Source organism: Equus caballus, chromosome 22 (genome assembly GCF_041296265.1).
Source record: "Equus caballus isolate H_3958 breed thoroughbred chromosome 22, TB-T2T, whole genome shotgun sequence".
Classification (NCBI taxonomy): Eukaryota; Metazoa; Chordata; class Mammalia; order Perissodactyla; family Equidae; genus Equus; species Equus caballus.
The window spans coordinates 25,926,055-25,949,912 of NC_091705.1; the positions used below are offsets into that span (position 1 = coordinate 25,926,055).

A 23,858-nucleotide genomic window follows, 5' to 3' on the forward strand; every position below is an offset into this window, starting at 1 on the left:
TGTGACTTATAGCCCCTCAGAGGATTGTTGTGTAAGGATTTGGTAGCCTTAACTCTTGAAGCGGCTTGTGAGCCACATTAAAGGAGTTGGACTTGGTTTTTGGTGGTAGGAAGAAGCCATTGAAGGGTCTTAAACAGGAGGTAGCACACTTACACTTGGCTCGATAGTGAAGAGGCAGATGCTTAGTAATGTTTGTGGAGTTAACATTGTTACCAGGACGACAAAGGCAGAGTAGCTATGACTATGGCGTCATTCTCAGTGGTCCCCTTTGGGCCAAACATAGGGCACTGTGGGATGATGCTTAGAGCCCTAAGTTATATTTAGATCAGTACCCTGGAGAGAGGTCGACTTTCTTACCTTCTTTTGTCTGACTGTGAGAAATTTTTAAAAAATACGTATATATGCTGTCTGCAGGATCAAGCTTTTGTGGGGCTGTGAGAGGTGGCATTCGGTGTTTTCAAGAAGGATTGTTGTAATGAGGAAAATACTGATTTCACATGAAAGGATTTTAATCAATTGCCTTATACCTGAGGGGCATAGTGCTTGACTGCAGTCCCAAGTTATGCACCATCCACCTCCTTCCGGACGACTGGCTTCCTGCCTGGGTGCCTCTGTCTAGGAAGACCTGTAGCAGGTGTCCACCCCAGGGAATATTCCTGTCCACAGTTGCATAGCACATCTCAGGTAACAGTATACTTGTATATGCTGTCTCTTTTGACCCTCACAACAACCTGCACTGCAAGTGGGCAGGGCAGGGATTTTCATCCCCATTTCACAGATGGGAAACCTTGAACCTCAGAGAAGTGAAGTGCCTTCCCAAGTACGTACAGTTAATAGAGGTGGGATTCAGGACCCAGGGCTCCACAGGCAAGCAGGAATCCAAAGCTGATAATCCCCTTATTAGTGTTTTAACTTAGGACGAGGCCTGTTATGGGAGAGTTTAGGCCTCCCGCTCTGTGTTCCTCGGAGAGTCCGTCACTTCATCTAATAGAGAAAATGGGAATGTGTACTCTACCATGGCACAGCCTTCTGCAGCCTTATTCAGAATAGAGTAGCCACAGAACGTGGGGGTTCCATCAGAGAGACAGAATAGTGAGCAAGCAGAAGTTTCTTGGAATATTAGCCCTTGAGGCCCCAAGCTCAGAAGGGGAGCCCAACCTGCCTTCTGGGTCCTCAAGGTACAAAGAGGCCTTTCTGGGAGCCTTCACTTAAGGGCATCTTCCTGACCCCTTTGTCAAGTTGTATTCTTTGGGGGCCGCTTAACTCGAGATACTCACTTATGTATTCATTCAACACTTAATGAGTACCTACTCCTGTGATTCCTTTTATGTTCAGGGCACATTTCCAAATACTAGAATTTTGGTGACACACTTGAAGAGACTTCATTGTACGCACAGTATTCTTTCCTTGATCACAATTCAGCTCTAGGGTAATGTTGCATAAACTCACCACCTTCCCTTTCATACTCACAAGGTAAGGTTCTTGCAGGTTCAAACAATAACAATAATAATAGCAGCAGTAGCTAATATTTGCATACTTTCTAATGTGTCAGACATTGTTCTAAATATTTAAATGAATTAAGTTATTTTATCCTCCAGCAACCCTAGAGATATGTATTGCTATTGCCGTTTTACAGGTGAGATAACTGAAGCATAAAGAACTTAAGACACTTCCCGAAGGTTATGTCATATAGCTAGTTCAGTGGCAGAGCGGAAGGCATTTTAGTTTCAGTGGTTACTCTCTTGACCATATTACATGGCCTCTCACATGGAAATAAACATTCAGGCTTTGGCGCCTGCTTGATGGAAGGCCACTAATCACAACAGCAGGTTGTACTCCTCTCTACACTGTGTCATATGACCCACTCAGCTCTGGTTGTGCTGAAAGATAGCACCATGTAAGCTCAGTTAGAACAAAAAGAAGTTTTGTACACTGATGAAAATTTGGCCATGCACCTGGAAGATTCAAGATACACTGTTGTGTCTTGGCACACTGATTAAGAGCTGCTCGTCTCCCCCAGCCAATCATACTCTTGGGTGTATGGTGGCATTCAGAAATGAATGTGATGTCCATCTTGCTCTCAAGAAACTCCCTACAGGGAGAGAGAAGACTGCTGTGTAAATAGCCATGATACAAGACTGAAAATCAGAAATATCAAAAAGAAAATTTACAGCATGCCTCCTCTTCCTGGCTGGTTTCCTCATGTCTTCTGGTGTGGGGAGAGAGAGTCCAAGAGTATTACTCTCTTCAGGAGTATACCTTCCTCTCAGACCCTCAGGCCTCAGGAAGGTTGTTCAGTCCCCTTTAAGCCTAGATCATCTTCCCTTGCAGGATATAGCATGACCTAGAGCATGTTACCAAGATAAATCACCTCCTAAAGTGTTTGGTGGAAAATCCTTGAACTCATCCTTGGCCTGCTTACCCTTCTCTCTCTTGAGAAAAGCAAAAAGGAAAAAGATTAGGATAGTTTTTGCAAATTAGTCTAACACCAAAGTCTAAAAGAAATCAGGCTAAAGGACTTGAAAGAAATTAAATAAACTCTTTTCCTTGTTTGCTTTCCTTTTTATAGAGGTTGGCAGGGATGGGTGAGAGTGACTTAGAACTGTTCTACTCTAAGTGTAGTCCACTGAATCAATGACATTTCGCAAACTGTTGCTAGTTTGTGTTAAGCATAGAAATTGAGAGTAAGTGCTTAGAAACCTTTAGAGTAATTGGACGTTTTTATTATATTTTGCAAAGTATTTATCCTTAATGCCTTGAAAGTAAAACCAACAAAAAGCTAGTCCTTCACCACAAATAGTTTTGAGAAGTACTGGCTTATTTAATGTGACAGAGTGAGAAAAAGCTGCAGTCTTCTTGTCTGTAAAATGAGGTTAATAATACCTGCCTCGAATTGTTTTGGGAATTACTTGATGAGAAATAATATTTTGGGATGCTTAATATATGCCTGCATTGTGCGTTGTACTTGTATTATCTTATTTAATCCTCACCACAATTCTGAAATAAATTTTATCATTTCCATTTTTCTAAGGCTTGGATAGATTAGGGGATTTGCCAGAAGTCAAACCTGTAGTAAGTGTGCAGGGGGGATTTGAATGGGAGCTGGCACACTTAACTATGTCATGTTCTGCATAAAGAGCCTGGCACACGGGACGGCTCCCTGTCATTCCACTTTCTCTACTTCGCTAGAGGTCTGGAGACCTGCTTTCTCAATCCGTCACTGACCCTAACTTATTTTTGTGACCTTGGGCAAGTCACTTCTTTTTAGACCTTAATTATCCAGTCTACCCTGAGTGGCACTATGTTTTATTTGTCTTTGGTTCCCCAGCATTTAGCTGGACAGGGCTTGGCATTATAATGGTTATTGAGTACTGAGGCAATTGATTACACTAGATGATGTCTACTTTCTTTTTTTTTTTTCCTGCTTTCTCTCCCCAAATCTCCCCAGTACACAGTTGTATATTTTAGTTGTGGGTTCTTCTAGTTGTGGCATGTGGGACGCCCCCTCAGCGTGGCCTGATGAGCGGTGCCATGTCCTTGCCCAGGATCCGAACCAGTGAAACCCTGGGCCACCGCAGCAGAGCATGTGAACTTAACCACTCGGCCACGGGGCCAATCCCAGTCTCTACTTTCTCTGAACATCATAGGTTGTTTATACTCTTCCCTTCCTCCTGAGCATCATATTCCCCACTTACGCCACCTGGTAGCATAACCTTATGTTCCTCATATCTGTTTGTGTTAGGCAGTCTTGATCCTGGGTAGTTTGAGGCAGCCCACAGGGTGCCCATGTTTTTACTCAGTTGGGAAATGTGTCTAGGATAGACCCGCCAGGGATAACACAAATAAGGAATGGAAGGGGCTGGCTTACGGAGTCAGAAACATGCTGTTACTCCATGCTCTTACCCAGTGGGGCCTGGGCCTTGGGCAGCTCTGCTGGCAGCCCTGCCGGGCCTGAGTAATGGCTGCAGCCTGGAGCAGGGTTTTCCATGAGCTCCACTGGGGTCTCTAGTAATTGGAACATGGCACCTTCCAACTTGTAATGGATGGCAGAGCGAGAGGGGCATTTGTCACTGCCTGACTTCCCTGTGGAAAAGAGGCTCATAAGTCACAGCTGACAAACCCTTTGATGACTTTTAAACTTCATTTACAGAAAAGAATAGCTATAATCAACCGACAGCAAGCAGTGACTAATCTTGCTACATTATCACTGTGAGGAGCCGGCCCCTTAAGGTGTGGGAAGGGGGAGGAGGCTTCCCTTAGGCTCACAGGATGTGCCTATTGGCTCTCAGACTTGAGAGTATGCCCTCAGCAAGGCGCCAGGAGTTTATGCCCAAAGGATCAGAAAGTGTTAGAAGCTGCGCTCCTGGCAGGTACAGGGCACTCTTATCACGAAGTCATTCTGGGCCAAAGTTAAGAGCACCAGCTCTGGTCTCATCCAGACTGGTCCCAGCTCTGCCATTTCCTGGCTTGTGTAGGACTGAGTTCCAACCCTTAGTCTCCTATCTGTGAAATGGACACAATACATACCATCACCCACCTCATAGCAAAAGACTTACAGCAGTTCCTGGTATGTAATAAGTGCTCAGTAGTTGTTGGTAATGATGGTCGCGTGATTAACCCTGGAAGGGCCCTTTGTGGTCACGTGCTCCAAAACCCAAGTTCATGTGGCACATCAGCAGCAAAGTCAGGCCCAGTCTTCCCATGGGGGAGGGAGTGTCAGTGGGAGGAATCTAGTGGAGTGGGAAGAGCACAGGCTTTAGAACCAGACAAACTTGAGGTCTTTTTATCCTGATTATGCTGCTTAATGGACAAATTATTTAAGCTTTCTCTGAGCTTCAGTTTCTTCATCTGTAGAGTGAAGATGATACTTCTACTTATTTCAGTAGATTATGATCAGGATTATGAGAGATTATGCATATATAGCTTCCAACACAGTCCCTGGTATAAAGTTGCCGAAAATTAAATTGTGTGTTCCCCTTTTGTCCCCTTCATGACAAGAATTGTATGCAACTATCAAGGAAAGAGGAGACAGCACTGAAGAAATTCTCCTATTTCAGACTTTTATTTCCAGCCTTGCCCTGTATATGCAAGAGGAAGGGCAGAATAGGGGGAGCAAAGAGGAGAAAGCAGCATGTTTTGTACATTGTTCTTGCCAGGTGTAGCCTCTCCCCATGTCCCAATACCCAGTGGGAATTCATCTTATACACACACTCTTTTTCTAGAGCCTTCTGTGATGCTCCTACCCCTTCTCTGATATCCCAGACTGCTTTGCTTGGGCTGCTTCTGGGGCAGCAGACTCCAGCCAGGGCATGTGTGCTTTGTGGCCATGGTGGATGTCCCCTGCTGGACTGGAGTTCCTTGAGATCAGATCCCAGACCAGTTGCTGGATGAATGAATGAACGATTCGTTTGTTAATTACCACCTAGCCCATTGTTAGCTCAGTGGGTATTTGGCTATCTATTGTGATTGAATTGGTAGGTGGGTGTTTGGATGACTAGTTTTGGCAAAAATAAAGAGGTTGACAATCATTTGTAGGTCCCTAACTTTAACTCAGTATTGGGGAGTGTAGGCCCACGGTTATACCTATCCACCCCTTGTTGCCTTCCCCCCATAACTATAAGGGTTGCTTGTCACAGATGCTAAGCCTTAACCTTAGCCACAGTCAGGGGTAGAGTTAAGATACAAGATGTAGGGAAGATGGGATATATATATCCAGACCACATTGTGGGGAGAGATGACTGAGGCCTCAGCTCTGCCTTCTGTTTCTGCTTTGGAGTCTCCCCTCAGGGCCTACTAGATGCTGATACCAGTGTTACAGTATAGGACCAGAGACCTATGCTATAGCTGAGGGGTGAGTCAGTGGCCCAGCAAGGCCTGGAACTCCTCCCAGCCAGCGTTCTTTGCTTTCTCAGTCCTGTGTGGTAGAGATTTAACAGGCATGGGGAAGGGGCAACTTCATGAAGTTTCTAGATTTGGTTCCTATAGATACTAGGATAAGGGAGAGAGCATGCACAAGCCCCCTACCGTGACTCCCTTATTCTTTGCTGGAGTGTGGAGCATTGGGAGATAACATGGGTAAAGAACATTAGGGCTGGGATGTGGAGGATATAGAGCGCCAGGCTAGATTAATCACCTGTTTTCATAGGTCTTAGGGCATTTGACTTTCTTATGTAAATATACTGGTCCCAGCCAGTATACTGGGCACTTTACACATACTATCTCTAATCTTTACCCTATCCTGGGAAGTTGGTATAATTTCTGATTTGTACTTGAGGAATCTGAGGCCCAGTGAGGTTGAGAGACATGTCCAAGGTTATATCTCATAAGTGGTCGGGCTGGGATTGGAACTCAGTCCTATCTGATTCCAGAGCCTGCGCTGTTTCCACTATTTCATGTGCATTTTTCCTTTGTTATTAGGAAACAAACAGGTTCCTGGAGAGAGGGCTGTCTTAAAAAGGAAGTAGAGGACAAGGCCCATGAGCACTATTTCCCACTATCTCCACAGTGCCAGCACAGAGGAGAATACTCAAGAAATGTTTGTTGAATGAGTGAAAGGGATAGGAGTTGTGTAATAATAAAAATAGGCGTAATCCTCATATTTTTTTTATAGTATTTTACAGATGGAGCAGAATGCTTTCATTTCGATTCGCCTATTTGATTTTTTGTGTGTGTGTGAGGAAGATTGGCCCTGAGCTAATATCCGTTGCCCACTCCCTCCTTTTGCTTGAGGAAGATTGTCCCTGAGCTAACATCTGTGCCAGTCCTCCTCCACTTTTGTATGTAGGACGCCGCCACAGCATAGCTTGATGAGTGGTGTGTAGATCCGTGTGTGGGATCTGAACCCACGAATCCTGGGCCACTGAAGCAGAGCGTACAAACTTAACCACTATGCCATCAGGCCAGACCACTTATTTGATTTTTATATCAGATTGGAAAGGTAATCAGGAAAAAGATTTCTGTTTTCAGAATAAGGATGATAAGGCTCAGAAAAATTACATGACTTGTTGCAGGTCACATAACTAAGAACAGCAGAGCCAGGACTAGGCCTCCTGGACATGTAGCCTGTACCCATTACACTCTCACCAATCCCAGGAGCCGTCAGTGTTCAGCGTGCTGGGAACTGGGGTTTCTCATGGGAATGGGAATTGTCAGGAACTGAAGAGCACTCCTTGGGAAATTAGTCCTGTCTGCCCAGTAATGATTGTTTGGGCAATGCTAATGAGCTGGGGCCTGGCGAGTTTAATGAGATTAATAGATGTTCTGTTATCCCTGGCTGCCTGGTAAGCAGGAGCCTCTGGACCAAGGAGGCCTTGGGCACTCATCAGTCTGATTGCTTAGCTTTCTCTAGAAATAGCCTCCCCAAGACTGATAGCTGTTTTCTTTCAAAACTGCCCAGACGTACCCAGGGTTATCTAAGGGCAGAGATCTGGCCGCAGGCTGGTGTGACACCCCCCCCCCCCCCCCCCATCCTTATGCTGGAGAATAAGGCCAGAGGTATCCAGCAGGACTGGCCCAGACAGAGGCTCTAAATAGCACTGTAGGGGGCATCAGGACCAAGAGCAGCAGCTCCTCTTTTGAAATGAGCATTTCAAGAAGAGATCTGGTCCTGGGAGGATTTACAGAGTTGTGGGAGTGAGTGTTCTGATGGCTAAGTACCTCAGAGGTTAGGCTGAAGGCTAGACTTGATCCTGATAGGCAGGATTGGGAGAGCATGAGGGGTGACGTGGCAGAATCAGAGCTTTAGTACAGTTGTTGAGACAGTGGCATGTAGAATGTAGAACAAGAATTCTGGATTCAAGTCCCCTAGCTACCCCCTTCACTAGCTGGATGACCTAAGGTAAGTTACCTATCTTTGCTGATCCTCAGCTTTTTCAACTATGAAATGGGGCTAACAATGTCAGGATCAAGGATATAAACTGGCTTCGTTCATTAAAATCCTGTGCAGATGTGAGGCATTGAAGTAGAAAAGGGGAAGGGGAGGACCAAGGAGAGGGTGTGACTGGTTCAAGGTGACAAATTTTCACCATGAGAATCAGTACCCAAAGCATCTCTATGGATAGGTTTTTGGAGTCAAACAGACCTGGGTTCCAGTTTTGGCCTTGCTCTATTAACTAGTTACTTTGCCTCTGAGCCTCTGCTTCCCTATCTAAAATACCTCCTCATAGGGCTGTTGGGAGCATTAAGTAAGGTGAAGTATGTAAAGTCTCTGACACATCTTTGGCACTCAGTAATCAGAGGCTGTTCTTTTGTGGTGATGGCCCTCTGTGGGGTCTCATTTATCCAGAGTTCAGGGGTGGAGTTACCCTTTAGAGCTTTTCTACCTTTACAAAGCCATGTCATTTTACCACATGTTCAGGCTTGGCTCTTGTCGTCCAAAATGTAGCTTCCTTCTGAAATGTTTCAACTGGGAGAAATTACTTGTTTTTGCCAAATTTCCTCTATTCTTGTAGACTGGTGAAGGGCGCTCATCTCTTTGAGCTGTAAATTGCATTTCAAAGCCTGCGTCCCTGGTGGGTTTTAATTATCTCAAGCGCCCAGCTTTTATGCAGCAGTTGTTTCTCCAGCAGGTAAAGGTGAAGGCACTTACTTGGGAGCCAGTCCTCAGTTTTCTCTAGTATGTCTGGTCTGTTGCCTCCCAGCTCTTCACTTTCCTGGGGGCTTGTTTCTCACTAGCCCAAAAGGAAAAATGGAACATAAGAACCTTAGACTTAAGAGTCAGAGAAACCATGGGGTTCTTGGGCCTGCTACTCGCTGTGGCATCTTGGACAAGTCCATTCTCCTCTCTTCCTCAAAGTGAGGGCATATAAGCTCCATGCTCACTAAGGTCCCTGCCAATCTGATGTTGCAGAAGTCTCTGAGGAGAAGTCTGGTTCTCTCTCCCCTTCTCACTTCCCCTACTCCCACCGCCAAGAGCAATGACTCTACCCACCTCTCCTTAGTTCATTGCTAAGCATGGGGCCTCTGGGGGCTACAGGCACCTTGCTCTCAATTACACAGCTAATCTGTGAGATGGAGCTTGTCCCAGGGGTTAGAATAGCTTATCGAGTCAAGCAGCTTCTGCTGAATAGGATGTCAATATTTTCTAGGGCTCCCACTCTAAGCTAGGGAGAAGCTTGGAAGAGCCAATAAAGAATTACATTGGGAAGATTGAGTTGGGGATGGTTGGTCTGTGGAGGGATGTGTTTGGTTCAGAGACTAGAAGAGTATGCCTGGGGACCTCAGCCCCCAAGGACACCCCCCCCATCCCCCACCCCCGGCCTTAAGGCAGGGCCACAGCTAGCCCTTCTCACCACTTTCTGGGACATTATCCTCACCGCTTCTTCCCTAACATTTATTGAGCACTTACTGTGCCCCAGGCTTTGTCAGGCCTGACTGTAACATGTGCAGGGCAGAGCAAGAGAACAGATGGAGACTCACGTAATCATATGTCTAAATATTTGAAGCTTATAAGTGAAGCTAACAAATTGTTAAGTTTATGACAACCTGGAAGACCATGTCTGAATTTAGAGTTCTTGACTTTTGGGGATTCTGTACCTGAACCTAGCAGTTCCGAGTGAGCTATTCTAGGCATGCTTCCTTTTCATTTCCTACCCTCAACTCCATCCCTCACTTTGAGGCGCTTCATGGTAGAAACTCAAGCTTTTCCATACCTACATAGACACCTATCCCCTGGGACTTAGGCAGTACGAACAACAGCAGCACAGCCTACCCTCTGAGGAGTGTGCAGGCCTTGAAAGCAGATTGAGGGCTGTTTAGGCAAGAAGTACAGGGGTTGCATGCCTGGAGCATGCTTCAGGTGGACATTTCTCCTCAGTTCTGGAGATTCCTCACCCAGAGGGGCCACATGCTTACACTTCCTGAGTCTCTTCTCTACAGATCAGAAAACTGACCTTTGTGTGACATGGCTTCTGGCTGCCTCTCCTTTGGCATCATTCAGAATGTGCTCCAGTCTGACCTTAACCCTCATCTAGAATGAACCCGCAAATGGCGGTGTTAGTAGAGTAGAGAAGCTTAACTAGTCAGAATAATTATTAGATTTGTAAAGAGCTTCACACTTTGCCAAGTCCTTTTATGTACATTGTCCCAAACCCCAGGTGATGAGAGAAAAGATTGGGTAGGGCCAAACCTGAAGGACTTTGCTCACCAGCCAGGGTGTGAGTACTGATCCCACCATAGCACCAAGCACAGGTGTTCAGCAAATGCTTCCTGCTCAGTTGTGTTAGAGGCTCCTGGCAGAGGTCTGAGGGAACCTACCAACTGTCCTGTCCCTACCAGGTCAGTGGCAGAGCCAGCAATCACCAACAGATTTCTGGACCATCATCCTCTCTTCTCCTCTTTCTGTCTTGGTCCCCACCCCAGGCCTGGTTGGTTCCCTTCAGCCAAAGCAGGGGGCATCTCCCTGGGCCAAAACTTAATGGCTTTGAGCTGAACCACCCAGGAGAGAGTTATCTGATGTCCGTGGAGGAGCCTCACAAACTTCTTATATACCCATGGATGGACAAAGAATTAAACTTGAATGGCCTCTCATCCAAATAGGAAAGGGATTGTCAGAGAGAACTGTGAGGAATAGGGAACCCAAGGAACCCACATACATTAAGCATTTCCTGCTACATATGGACACTGTGTTACGTGTTTTCATGGGTAATCTCTTGTGTCCCTCACTGCTTAATAAATGTTGATTGGATGCAAAGGCAAACTGAGTAACAAAAAAGAGTCTGTCCCTTCCAGGCCAGGTACAAAGCTGGCACTTGCTCCTTCATCAGTAGCAGTGCCCTCTCAGTCCCCTTCCTTTACTTAGGATGGTGCACACTTCACCCCAGTCATTCCATGGAGCTACTACTGCAAGCCTAGCCGAAGAGGCATGTTCTTCCTCAGCATCGTTCTCAGGTCCAGCCTATGGTTCCCTTGCAAACAGTGCCATCTGCTGGTCAGAACATGCCATATTCCAGGCTGGGAGGATTGAGGAGAAAAGGATCTTTTTCCCAGTGAGACAAAAGATACAGATTTCCCAGCTTATACTCAGCTCTTCTCTAATTCACTGAAAAAAGCCCTGTCTGCCCAAAAATGTTAGGTAAATAGGCAGGTGTTTATGGTTAGCCGAGGCTGATAAAAGTTTTTATATATACTGTTTGGGGTCTTTAGCACTTTCTGAAATAGCCCTAGGATGGGATATTGAGACAGGAGTGCTCCAAAAGGGAGTTGCACCAACCCATGCCAATGAGCAGAAGACTGGGCCAGGAAGTATAAATGCCAAGGGTTACTGTTAGGCCTTTCCTGCTGAAATTGAGCCTCCTCTTCTGTTCCTTCTGGAGACATGACCAGATGCAACCTGTCCAGGGAAGGGGGTAGGAGCAATTTGTACAGCCCTTTGGGGTAAAAGACGTTTCCAGAGTGTAGAGAGCAAAGTGTGGACATAGTATCATCTCTAAGCAAAGAGAACAAAATTTGAGTAAGTATAAAAAATGGGTAACTCTAAAAAATTAACTTATTAAAAACAATTTTCAGATAAATATGCTGACTTACTATAGTATTTAAATTGGCTTTAGCTCTGGGAAGGAAGGTGATAAAGTCGAAGAAATGGTCTCTAGGACCAACTGACCTGGGTTTGAATGCCCATTCCTGGCAAGTTAGTGAACTTGTTTGGAGTCTCTTTCTGGTAAGATATGGATGGTAGTAATAATACTCATGAGGTCTTGGGATTATTCAATATTGTATGCCAGCCGTAGCCCACAGTGAGTGCTCTGCTCAGTGAGGCTTATTTAGCTCACCTTTTTCTAAATGGCTGGTATCAATAAAGACAGCCATAGCTTGGTTCATGTCTGAATCAGACTGAGCAATTTTCATAATAGGGTATTGTTCTAGAGCAAACATTCCATGCAGTTACCATGTGACCTCTTTGCCATGGCTCCACATTGAAGGAAGATAAGAAAAGCTGTGGAAGATCTTAAAATTTAGATCTTGAATAGGGTAATGTTTGAGATGAGCATTAAAGGAGTGAGTTTAAATGAATTGAAGTCAAGCAGACCATGGTTCAAATCCAAGTTCTGCTATTTACTAGCATTGTGACCTCTAAATATATATTTCCTTTCTTGTAAAATGTCCTGGTTCTGCTTATCATGTCAGTACCAAATGAGGGATCATATGTAATCCACCTGGCATGAGGTCAGCAGCTAGTAAGATGAGTAAAAACAGGGAGGCTGGATGCTGTAGAGGTATATGTGGGAGAAGGCACAAAGCAATCCAGTTTAGCCAGGATATGGGCCATGGATAGCCCTTGAGCCCAACCTGGGGGTCTAGCCTCACAGTGGCTCTCTCTTTTCAGGTGGTCACCATGTCTTTGAAGATCCAGACAAGCAATGTAACCAACAAGAATGACCCAAAGTCCATCAACTCTCGGGTCTTCATTGGAAACCTCAACACAGCTGTGGTGAAGAAGTCAGATGTGGAGACCATATTTTCCAAGTATGGCCGTGTGGCCGGCTGTTCTGTGCACAAAGGCTATGCCTTTGTTCAGTATGCCAATGAGCGCCATGCCCGGGCAGCTGTCCTGGGAGAGAATGGGCGGGTGCTGGCCGGGCAAACCCTGGGTAAGTGTCTCTTCCTGGCCCTACTCCTGGTATTCTCCTGAGCAGGTGCTGGCCTTCACTCTGTGGCTTCTCTCTTAGCCCCTTTTCTGTTTCCCTCACTACTACCTACTACCCCTGTCTGAGATGTTGTAACTTAAATATAGACAGTCCCCAACTTAGGATGATTCGACTTATAGTTTTTCAACTTTACAATGGTGCGAAAGCAATATGCATTCAGTAGGAACTGTACTTAGAATTTTGGTCTTTTCTTGGGGTAACAGTGTGATGGTGTGATACTCTCATGTGATGCTGGGCAGCGGCAGTGAGCCGCAGCTTCCCATCAGCTATGTGATCACAAGAGTAAACAACTAATACATTTACAACCATTCTGCACCCATACAGCCATTCCATTTCTCACTTTCAGTACAGTGTTCAATAAATTACATGAGATATTCAACACCTTATTATAAAGTAGGTGTTGTGTTAGATGATTTTGCCCAACTGTAGGCTAATGTAAGTGCTCTGAGCATGTTTAAGGTAGGCTAACCTAAGCTATGATGTTCAGTACGTTTGATGTATTAAAAGTATTTTTGACTTACACTTACACTGTTTTCAGCTTATGATGAGTTTGTTGACATTTTCAACCTTCAGTAAATATTTTCAACTTTATCGGGTTGATAAAGTCATAAGTCGAAGAAGATCTGTAGTTATAAAATCACTGCCTGTAGGGGAGAATTTTAGAAGCTTCTGGAAAACACTCCTTGTTCTGTCCCTGCTTTCACAGTGACTCTTGACAAGCCTTGTGGTTCCACTTAAATTGCAGTTTCCCCAGAGAAAGGGAACAGAGTGGACTAGCACAGCCTATTACATTGGGCTACAGATGGCTTAGGTTAGAATCCTTTCTGAGGGCCATGAGGAGGGTCTGGAAGCACAAGGTGAAGCAGGTGCCCTTGCCCTTGGTGTTATATACATGTGTTGTAGCTATGCTGGTACTCTACCTTGGAGCGTGTATAGTGTTCGTGTATGTGCACATATGTCTGCATATATGTGATTATTTGAGAAGGGATATGTATATATGTATTCTTGAATATGTGGTAGGTGGATGTAAGTGAACATGTGGAGGATATGTGGACATACACCTTAGAATGTCTATATATGTAGAATGTGTGTCAGAATATACTCGAATATGTAAGCAAATATGCGTATATTTATTTACCAAATATTTATTGAGATTTTATGCTAAGCGCTGTTCTAGGCATAAAGATATTCAGTAGAATGTTTGCATGAAATGGCAGTGGCTAATTTGTGTATGGGCAGTTTTATATATGATGTTGGAGTCAGGTCTGAGTGTTCTTCAGTATATTATCTGTGGGTGACCATGTGTGTGACAGTGTGTCTCATGTGTGTACTTGAGAATGCATATATGTGTGATGTACGTGGTGTGAGAGTGATATGTTTGTGAGTGAGCATGCGTGTGTCTGAATGTATATGAATATGTAAATAAGCACGTCCATGTGATGTGTGCGTATGAGTCTAACGTGTGAAGACTTCTGCTCTGTTGGCGGTATTAGTGAGTAAGGTCCATGTGTACATCATGTAAACACAAATTGCTGTGCACACGCATGAGGGTGATATGTGTATGGGCACCCTGCTGTCTTGCCAATGTCTGACTCTGCCTCCTCCCTCCACACAGACATCAACATGGCTGGAGAGCCCAAGCCCAACAGGCCCAAGGGGTTGAAGAGAGCGGCATCTGCCATATACAGGTGGGGCACTCTGTCTTGTCTGTCTGGGTGGGATTGGTCTCTCATTTTACAGAGGGAGTGAATACTAGTCGTGACGGTGTGCCCAGCATAAAATCTGGGGAGGCATTTGGAGATGAGGGCCTATGGAGAGTGGGCTGAGTGGCCATCCCTAAGCCCTGGCCCTCTCCCCTTTGTTTCCCCAGTGGCTACAGCTTTGACTATGATTACTACCGGGACGACTTCTACGACAGGTGAGCAGGGGAGGGGCGTGCCCAGGCATGAAAACAGCCAAGCTGGAAGGGTCCTGAGAAATTGCTGGTGCAGCCCACTCAGTCCTCCAAGTGGGAACTGAAGCCGAGGTGTGGAGAGGCATCTACCCAAGGCTGCTTCACAAGTTGGTGGCAGAGCTAGGACTAGGGTCCAGTTCTGCAGGTGCCCAGGCCAGCACTCCTCCCACCCCACACTGTCTCCCACCCCACACTGTCTCCCACTCTCTGACCGCCCTTCCTCCTCGTAATCCTGGGGTATGGGATTTGATGGAACTGGACAGCTGAGGGATATACAAATGTAGCAAGTTTGGAATACTAAACAGGATGCAGGGTTGGGTGCAGGTAGTTTGAGCCGTCATGCTTCTGCTGTTCAGTCTCCGTACCTCTCTGAGGTGCCCAGCCAGCTGGAAGGAACCTCAGAGCTCAGGCTGAGCCTCTTGGCCTTATATTTGTAGCCAAGAGGCCAGCAGCCCTTTGGAGGTCTGAATTAGTTCCTGGTAGCCTATGTGGCCCACCCTCCACCCCCAAGCTTACCCACACCTACCCTTGAAGCTGTGGGCTGCACTCCATGATACCAGTTACATTCTTGAGTGGAAATCATGGTGGGTTCTGGCCCAAACTTATCTTCCTCCCCCACTCCTGCTTGGCTTGCCCCAGGCTGTCCAGGAAGAATAGAACATCTCTGAGCCTCGGTTTTCTCACCTGTGAATGGTTTCAGGCGATAGTGCAGCGTAGTATAAAGTGCCTTAGCCTGGGAGACAGAAGACCTGGGTGCTAATCTGAGCTCTGCCACTGAATGGATTGTGTGACTTTGGGCAAATTCCCTCCCTGTGTATGAAATGGGCATGCACCAAGTGATCCCTCAGGGTTCCTCCAGCTCGGGGATTCTGTGGTTCAGTGATTCTGACCAAGGCCAGAGCCGCCCCCTCCCCTTGGGGGCAGAAATTCAGGGTCTGGAAGTGGGTCCATTACCAGAGACTCTCTGTCTCCAGCCATCACCACCCCAGGGCAGGGGCTCCCTGAACAAAGGAGTGCCAAGGCTTGGGGCATTGAATTGCTCAGTGATGGTAGGTTTCCTGGCTGTCATCAGGAAAGTGATCCCACAGTGTACCCCCAGGCTGCTGTTCCCTGCAGAAAGGTAGTAGCAGTAGATGTGGTGAGCCCTACTGAGCCCACGGAGCTGCTACCTGATCAGCAGGAAAAGAAGCCCCCTCTGGAGGGGGCTGGGTGATAGTGTTGAGGGGGCAGCATACAGTCTGGGAGCCCAGGGGTCTGCTCGAGTTGCCTAACCTTGATAGTTGGGGGGCCTCTTGCCTTTCATCTCTAAAGAAAGTAAGAAGGATGGAGTGATTAAGGGGGCCCAGAATGAGGAAAGGGTCTTGGATTCCAGCCTCGTGCCTCTGATGTCTTAGGCCCCTGAGCTGAGTGTCTCAGTACCCTGACCTTTCACCTATCACACCTAACCAAGTTTTTTTAACCAAGTTCTCTCATGGTCTACCCTCATAGTGACCTTGAGGTGGAGCACAGAATTTGGGGTAGCCATCCTCATTAGGCAGATGGGAAAACTGAGGCTCAGGCAGGCTTAGGGATTTACCCCTACACCCAAAGCTCTCTTTTCTCAGTTGGGGGTTTGTGTGGCTTTAGAGAGATTGCAAGCTCTTTCCAGAGATTGGGGTGGCAGTTGGACTGAGCAGAAGCCAGGTCCAGTAATAGAGCAGGCCTAGGTGTCTGGGTGATCTAGGGAAGGCTCCTTTCTGGGGCTGGTCTCAGTTTACTCCTCTGTTGAATGGGACTGTAACCATTATCACAAGCCAAATCCTCTCTCCTTACTTGGCCTGGCTGGTAGGAAAGATGGATGTAGTGAGGATCCTAGCAGCTATTAGGGTCAGGAAAGGCCTTCCTATTTACCCCCTAGGGCTTGTTGGGAGCCGGCAGAGATGCGTAGTGCAGGCTGCCCAGCCGTTAATCAACTAGACATGTATTGGTCTAGAGTCACAGTGCCACCTGGTGGCCACAGGCCATGCTGCAGCCTCTGGCCCATTTGCCCTCACAGGCTCTTCGACTATCGGGGCCGCCTTTCACCTGTGCCAGTGCCCCGGGCAGTCCCCGTGAAGCGACCCCGGGTCACAGTCCCCTTGGTCCGACGTGTCAAAACCACCATTCCTGTCAAGCTTTTTGCCCGCTCCACAGCCATCACCACCAGCTCAGCCAAGATCAAGTGTGAGTGACTGTATCTTCTTCCTAGATAATTTTTATTTTTGTAATTAGCAAAATAATAGAATCACATTTTTTTACATTGGAAAATAGATAAAGGAACAAATCTCCCACAGTTCTGCAGCTCTAACACAACCGAGTGAGTATTTTCATGCATTTCTAAGAGGAAAAGGCTGACGTTAGAGGAGGAGGGGCTTTGGTTGGGCACAGAGTCCAGTACTATGATGTGGAGCCCAATGAGGAGATGGTGTCATCTTTCTTCTAATAAGGACAAGGACAGGTCTACACAGGCCTGCTACTCCATGTTCACTCGAGTGCACGTGCTGCAATCAGGCACCTGATTTATAATCAGGAAATCTGATTATAAAACAGCCACATTTACACACCTTGAAAGACACCACCCTATAACACAAGCAAAGACACATATGCTTGCTCAGGTGCACACCACACACCTGTATTCTTATTCATCCCCAGTCCCTTTCAGAGTTGAGAAGTCGGGGAAAAGATACAGGTTCAGAAGAGTGGGCTGGTCACTGTAGGAATGGCTTCCAGAAAGTCTCAGGGGGAAGCCACAGGCAGCTCTAGCCTTTTCCCTGTCCAGAAAAAGAACTGTGGACAAGGACAGTTCCGACCACTGGCCTGCCTTCCTAGTTGACAGCATGGGGCTAGGGTCTTGTGTTAGTGTCAAGCTCCCAGTCTCCATGTGACAACCCTGTACTCCCTTCACTCCTAGTAAAGAGCAGTGAGCTGCAGGCCATCAAGACAGAACTGGCACAGATCAAGTCCAACATTGATGCCCTGCTGGGCCGCTTGGAGCAGATTGCTGAAGAGCAGAAGGCCAACCCAGGTCAGCTTCCCAGGGGCACAGGGTTGAGTGTGGGGAGGACAGTGCCCTGGGCAGAGAGGGAGCTGTGACCTCCAATCCCACCTGCACCGCGCTGAGGCCTAGTTTCTGCTAAGGTACTGGCCTCGACACCTACCCCAGGCTGAGTTTTATTCCCCTGTTTCCCACCCTTTCACCCTCAAGATGGCAAGAAGAAGGGTGAAAGTGGTAGTGGCAGTGGCAGCGGCAGCGGCAGCGGCAGCGGCAGTAGTGGTGGCAACAGTCGGCCACCAGCCCCCCAAGAGGACACAGCTTCTGTCGCAGGCACACCCCAGGGAGAAGCACAGGCTCGAGACGACGGTGATGAGGAGGGGCTGCTGACACACAGCGAGGAAGAGCTGGTGAGGGCATGGCTGGGAGGGGCAAGGACCAGACTTGGCACTCCTAGTTACAGGAGGGCATCAGAAGAAGGGGGAACCTCTGAGCTGGTTGGCCCCACTGTGAGCTCCCTCCTTCCTCCTTCCAAGGGGTTCTAGTCCTGTGAGGAAGAGGGAGAATGACCAGGGAGTAGTTGTCTCTTTCAGCCGCCAGTCAGAAGTCCCACTGAGGACTGGGACAAACTTCTCTCAAGCCTAGGGTCCATTCTAAACTCTTCCATGTGAGTTGGAGAAGGGAAGAGTCAGGGGCTCAAGGGAGCACACATGGTCTGCAGAGTTCCAGCGAGCAGGACTGGGATTACTTGGGGAAGCCACAGGGAGGTGGGTATCTACTCCACCTGAAGATTTTCTAAAAGCCGTTGTTGCCTGAGCATGATACAGGCGCTCTCATGAGGGGGCGAGCTCCCAGTCTGTTATTGGAATTCTTCAGAGTAAGGCTGGGAAGCCATTTGTCAAGGAGCTTATGTTAAATAGGAAGGTAGACCAGATTCTGAGTGTCTATTTGTTGTGTGCTTACTACTCATTTACCTAACAAACACTCACTGAACACAAGACCCTGTAGTCCACCCTTTATAACTTCATTTAACTTTAGCTTCAGCCCTGCACTGTGCAAAGTATTAGTTTTCCCACATTTACCCCATGAAGAAACTGAGGCTCAGAGGAGTTGAGTAGCTTGCTCAGGGCCTTATAGCTAATAAAGGCCAAGCCAGGATTGGAGCTTGGACTTCTTCTCTGGGTCTGGAACTTTCTCCTTTTCATCACTGCTGAGTTCTGGTGCAAGGATGAATGGGCTTATGGCCACAACAATTAAGAAGTTCGCCTCCTCATGCCCAGCTTATCTCTCCTTCTTTGAACCTAGCTTGATACTTCACCTTACTCTTTCAGGCATAGTAGTCTTTGTAAAGGCCCTAATGAAAGCTTAGATGCCCCAGAAATGGGGAGCCCACCAGTCTACCAGGCTTTTAGCTTGCTCCAGTCACAGAAGGTCTTTCTATGCAGAAGTGTACCCTTGCCATGTCTGGAACTTCCTTGACTGATCTTTTCTATCTCCTAAGGGGCCTTCACACAACTGTGTTGGGATCCCAAACCTGCCTTGTTTAGACTGGTCCCATAGTCATTCCCCTCGGCTGTCTCTCCCCCTTTCTGAGTGTGGTCTCCAGATGTGCTCTAGGCCCCAGGGCAGGACTCAGAGCTTGCAGTCAGTGATGTGTGGTCTCTTGTTGCCTCCTCTCTATCAGGAGCACAGCCAGGATACAGATGCGGAGGATGGGGCCTTGCAGTAAGCAGGTATGGGGGGTCCTGGTGGGCAAGGGGTGAAGTAAAGTGGAGGGCATGTAATGAAGCAGACCTGGCAGGGTATCGCTGTGCCCAGCAATGAAGGCTGCTTCATCCTCATCCTGCCACACCCCTTTGTGGTTGGGGTTTGGTGGGCTTTGGGAACAGGAGTCATGAATGGGCTAGCTGGGCCCATCCAGCAGGAGTTTCCTTGGCAAACTCTGAGCCATGTTGCCTGTCTTTACCCTTGAGGAGCTCCGAGTCTGGTAGAGGAAGACACAGACCATTCCCTCCCAGTGTGAGCGGGATGATAGGGGCTACAGAGCCAAAGGTCAAAGAGGGGTGTGATAGAAGAGGTGAGGTGTAGCTGAGCCTATTCAGGATTGAGGGAGAAGCATCTGAGGGAACAGCCTTAGCTGAGGCCCAGAGTTCTAGCAGTCCTTGACGTGTGGGAAATGGCCAGGTTCCTCCTGTGGCTGCAGTCCCAGCTCTGCATAGTAGGGAGAGAGAGCTGTTCATCATCAGAGGGTGATGACTGTGCCAGGCTTAGGGACTGGGATGTGATTCTCTTGGGAGGAAATGCCCTGTATGCCAGAAGCTGCCCCAACCTGATTTGAACTCAGTCTTGTGTGGCCTCAAAGCCCAGTCTCTGGCCATTGTGTTCACCACCCTGCTCTGTCCCACCCTAGAGGGAAGCCAGGCCACACCAGCTCTGCCAACTCTGCCCCATTCCTTTGGGGGCCATGTTCAGAGTAAGGCTGGCTTGGGTGGAGGAAGGCCTCCACCCAACAGAGGTGTCTTTACACATGACACATTCATGCTCTGAGATACTCCAGCAAGGCTTCCCAGACGGTTAAGTTTAGGAAATTCTATATGTGAAGTCTTTCCTCTTGGAGCTTCGTGGTTTGTTTTACCAGGGAGGCTAAATTTTACCTTGTTAAGTCTGTTCACAGGTAGAGTGTGGGGCTCACGTGAGGAAATGGAGGCTCAGGGGACCGAGACTTGCCCAAGATTGCATGGCCAGAAAATTATGAGGCCAGAGCCAGAGTGCAGGCATATATATCTGTCTGCAAACAGCAAACACCATTCCACCCGTCCTTCTTCCCAATCCCTTAGTCTCTTCTTTGTCTCTCTCTTTCTCAGCCTGACAGGAGCGATGGCCACCGGCAGGAGAAGGGCATGCACTGTACCAGGCCTCAAGCTGGGCACCCACGCCTGGATTCCACCCCCAGCGGGTCCCAGAGGAGAGCTGGCAGCAGGCACCTCCTCCCCCACACATCCCAGCCAGTGCCACAGCCTCTGCAGGTGGAGTTCTGGCCTTGTCTCCTCACGTACTCTCCCTGTCAGGACTGCCCAGGCCAGAGGGCAGAGCACAGAGGTTTCTCCACACTCTGCTTCCCCTCCCCAGGACACTCCCAGGCTTGGGTTTTTTCTATAGGTTTGGAGAGGGGGAGCCACAGGGAGGGGACTCTGACAATAAAGAGATTGGATCCCAACTTGCTCTGAGATGGGATGGTTTGTGTTTTCTGAAGAAGGTACCCTGGCTTTCTTGTCCAACCAGAGATCAGGTCTGCTGTACCCGCTTCTGTTCGCTCCTTCATTCCTCCCTTCCAGGGAGTGTTGTCTAGGGTGCCTAATACTGATCCGTCTGCGCCTTGGTTTCCACAAATAACGTAGAGATAAAAATGGCCAGTAGGGTTATTGGGGAGGGTCAGATGTGCCAGTGCCTATGAGAACACCTTGGTGGTTGAAGTGCCAAGCAGTTGTGACCCACTTGTCAGGCAGTAGTAGGTCTAGGTGTCAGCTTCTCTAAGTCTGATCTTTCCCGGTTCTAAAATGATTCTACAACCTGCCGCTTCCTCCCCTTCTCTGTCCTGGTTTAGGGCACTGTGTTTTTTCACTCAGGCTTCATCCACTCACCAGCTTCCCAACCTCCAGCTTCTCTTTGCCCTATTTCCCACAGGCCAGTGGCCACCACAGTGTTATTTCTGAATCCTGTCCCTTCCCTGACTAACTTTTCACCATCAGGACAGAATGCCAGCTCCTAAATGTGGGGTACATGATCCTACTTGCCCTGGCCTCTCCTGTCTTTTGCCCCCACCTCTCTTTCCTGACCCCTACACAAACCTTACACCACAGCCACACAAAACAAGCCCTTTGCTCTTATAGGCAGCAAGAATTAGAGCCTGTCTCCAGTCACTTCAAGCAATAGGAAGTTGGTATCAGGATATATGTGGGCTGTCTGCAGATATCCTGGGCCACCTGTCTAGACATTTGCTCTGTTCTCTAGCACCTGGCTAGGTTCCTTCAACGTCCACTTCTGTCTTAACTTCACCCCTTCCCCTTTATTCCTCACCACAAATTGATCAATTTCCCCAATTGTAAGTCCCCAAGAGAGAATCAACTTCCACAGCAAATCTTTTTTAATCACTCATAGGTTATAAGTACCCTCCCTGGTCCAGTGAACTGGATGATACAAGTGTGGCCACTTAGCCTAGTCTCATTGGTATGGTGCCGTGGGTGGGCAAGCACCCAGAAACATGCTGTTACAAGCCTGGCATGTACTCTTCTTGCTCCTACTTTCTCCACCTGGGAAGTATCCACTCATCATTAAGCCACTGTTCTAGTGTCACCACCTCTGAGAAGTCTCCCCGACCGGCCCTATTGCTCTTCGAGAATTGTTTATTCTCTCCTCTGGACAGCATTCTCCAACACAGGGAATGAAATCCCATCATCAGAAAGGGGTTTGGGCTCTTCCTTCCATCTTGACATGTTCTTCAGGCCTGCTAGAATCCTTATTGAAAATCCCCAATTTCAAACCAACGCGTCTACAACATAGCCTCCACCAAACCTCCGCCTGGGCTTTGGCTCCAGGTTTTGGTAGAGGATGGAGCCTGGGCTTGGGACAGTGCTCAGTGCTCAGTCTCCCTAGGGAAGTCTTTGTTGTCTCATGTCTCCCTCTCTGGGCAGCCCTCCTGCCTGCCATTGGCAGGCCAGCAGTCTGAAGCCCAAGTGTGGCTCTGTGTTCCCAAGCTATGCATGAGCCTGACTAGCCAGCCCCAAGGCAGTCAGAGTTCTGGACCCACAGCTGAGCCAAATACTCCCATCCTTGCTTGGCCATTACCTGTTGGTGTGATTTGGAGCAATATTTCTGCCCCTTCGGAGCTTTAGCTGCCTAGTGAGATCACAGTCCCCATATGTCTGCCTGCCAGGGACCCTAGGCAGCAAGGGGAGAAAGAGTAGAGTCTGAGGCTTTCAGTCTGAGAGATCCAGACCTGGGGTGAAAAATAGCCCTTGGAACTGGGCTGGGACCTGGCCCAACTTGGTCAAAACGAAAGGCTTCAGTCTGGATAGGCTAAGAAGGTGTCCAGAGGAAGGGGCTAGGTCCACAGGGAGTGTCTCATCCCTCCTTAAGAGCCCTTGGTGGAACATACCCCTCCAGTTCCTGAACCTCTAATCTTCCTTGCTGCCGAGCAGGTCAGAGCCCAGCTCTAGCAGACCCACTTGTATACCTGGTCAGGTCTTCGTGTCCCCACCTATTCAAGGACTTGGGCAAAGTCCAAAGAAGGGGTTTTGGAGCCTGATGAACTTCACACTGAGAGCTGGCACTGTGTTCTTGTGTCCCCAGAGCCTAGTGCTCTGTGCACGTTGCACTGTAATAACATTCCCAGACTCTACAAGGCCCCACTCAGTAGTGCTTGACTGAGGCACTCACTTTTCAGAGCTTAGGGGACAGGTAGAACAGTGGGGGCCGTGGGCTTCCTTAGTATGCTAAGCATAGAGGGTCATGAGAAGAACAGGGAAGACCCCTTCCAGGACAGGAAGCATCTGCCCTACCCAGAGACCCTGCTTAATCACCCTGGTGCCAGGACATATCCTGGACAGAGTGAGAATGGAATCCCCCTCCAGCACCCCAGAAAAGCTGCTGAACTACTAAAGCCCCTGGGAAAGCTCACAGTTGGCTCCTGAGCCTTGGGAGGTTCACATCCACAAAATCCTGTGTCCACATGCCCACCCTCTCTGTCTTGGGTCAGGAAAGATTTTCCATTCCATTGCTCAATAGTTATAATTTTTGTGTCCAACCTCTGAAAACCAAAAGGAGATGGTGAAGAAATGTGATACCAGATTCTGCTCAAAGGACCAATATTCTCTAGATGTTTTCAAGATGTGAAGCCTTGTTTGTCGTCCTAGCAGCCAGCTTGAAGGAATATCCCAGCCAGTGCGTTTACTGGGTTGTGTGCTGCCAATAAGGTTTGTGACCCTGGACAAGTCTTTCCTTATCTGTATGAGGGGTTGGCCAAATCAGGGATAGTAAATGGGCCTTATATCAGTTCTTAACTGCTAACAAACCACCCTGAAATTTAATACCCTTAATAAACCTTTGTTAGCTTCCTATTCTTTGGCTTGGCAATTTGGGCTGTGCTCATCCAGGTGGTTCTTCTACTTAGCTGGACTCTCACATGGCTGAAGTGAGCTGGCAGATTGGCTGGGGGCTGCTTGGTTCCAGGTAACCTCACCCACTTGTCAAG

At 47.9% G+C, this 23,858-nt stretch overlaps 1 protein-coding gene and 1 long non-coding RNA gene across 21 annotated transcripts in view; one reads left to right on the top strand and one right to left on the bottom strand.

The window, feature by feature from the left end:
- RALY (RALY heterogeneous nuclear ribonucleoprotein) overlaps positions 1 to 20,825 on the top strand; it is a 77,845-nt gene extending 57,020 nt beyond the window's left edge. For 4 of the 19 annotated variants that reach the window (XM_070247325.1, XM_070247327.1, XM_070247326.1 and 1 more), the window contains 8 exons: positions 12,323 to 12,587; positions 14,260 to 14,332; positions 14,515 to 14,562; positions 16,634 to 16,800; positions 17,528 to 17,641; positions 17,822 to 18,018; positions 19,293 to 19,341; positions 20,473 to 20,825. In XM_070247325.1, the coding sequence (XP_070103426.1) occupies positions 12,332 to 12,587; positions 14,260 to 14,332; positions 14,515 to 14,562; positions 16,634 to 16,800; positions 17,528 to 17,641; positions 17,822 to 18,018; positions 19,293 to 19,337 (900 nt within the window). In that variant the 5' untranslated portion in view covers positions 12,323 to 12,331 and the 3' untranslated portion in view covers positions 19,338 to 19,341; positions 20,473 to 20,825. Of the gene's footprint in view, positions 1 to 7,477; positions 7,838 to 11,865; positions 11,968 to 12,322; positions 12,588 to 14,259; positions 14,333 to 14,514; positions 14,563 to 16,597; positions 16,801 to 17,527; positions 17,642 to 17,821; positions 18,019 to 19,292; positions 19,342 to 20,472 lie in introns of those variants that run through there. The other 15 variants (XM_070247332.1, XM_070247333.1, XM_070247334.1 and 12 more) reach the window with 10 other exon arrangements.
- LOC111772164 (uncharacterized) lies at positions 3,904 to 11,847 on the bottom strand. 2 transcript variants are annotated; one of them, XR_002806038.2, is made up of 4 exons: positions 11,600 to 11,847; positions 8,588 to 8,669; positions 4,557 to 4,730; positions 3,904 to 4,083 (listed from the first exon to the last, which is right to left on the bottom strand). It is a non-coding gene; the product is annotated as an uncharacterized lncRNA (long non-coding RNA). The 2 variants fall into 2 exon arrangements; XR_002806042.2 differs by lacking the exons at positions 3,904 to 4,083; positions 4,557 to 4,730 and adding an exon at positions 9,891 to 9,967 and having other exon boundaries at positions 8,245 to 8,669.
- Positions 20,826 to 23,858: the final 3,033 nt, after the last annotated feature.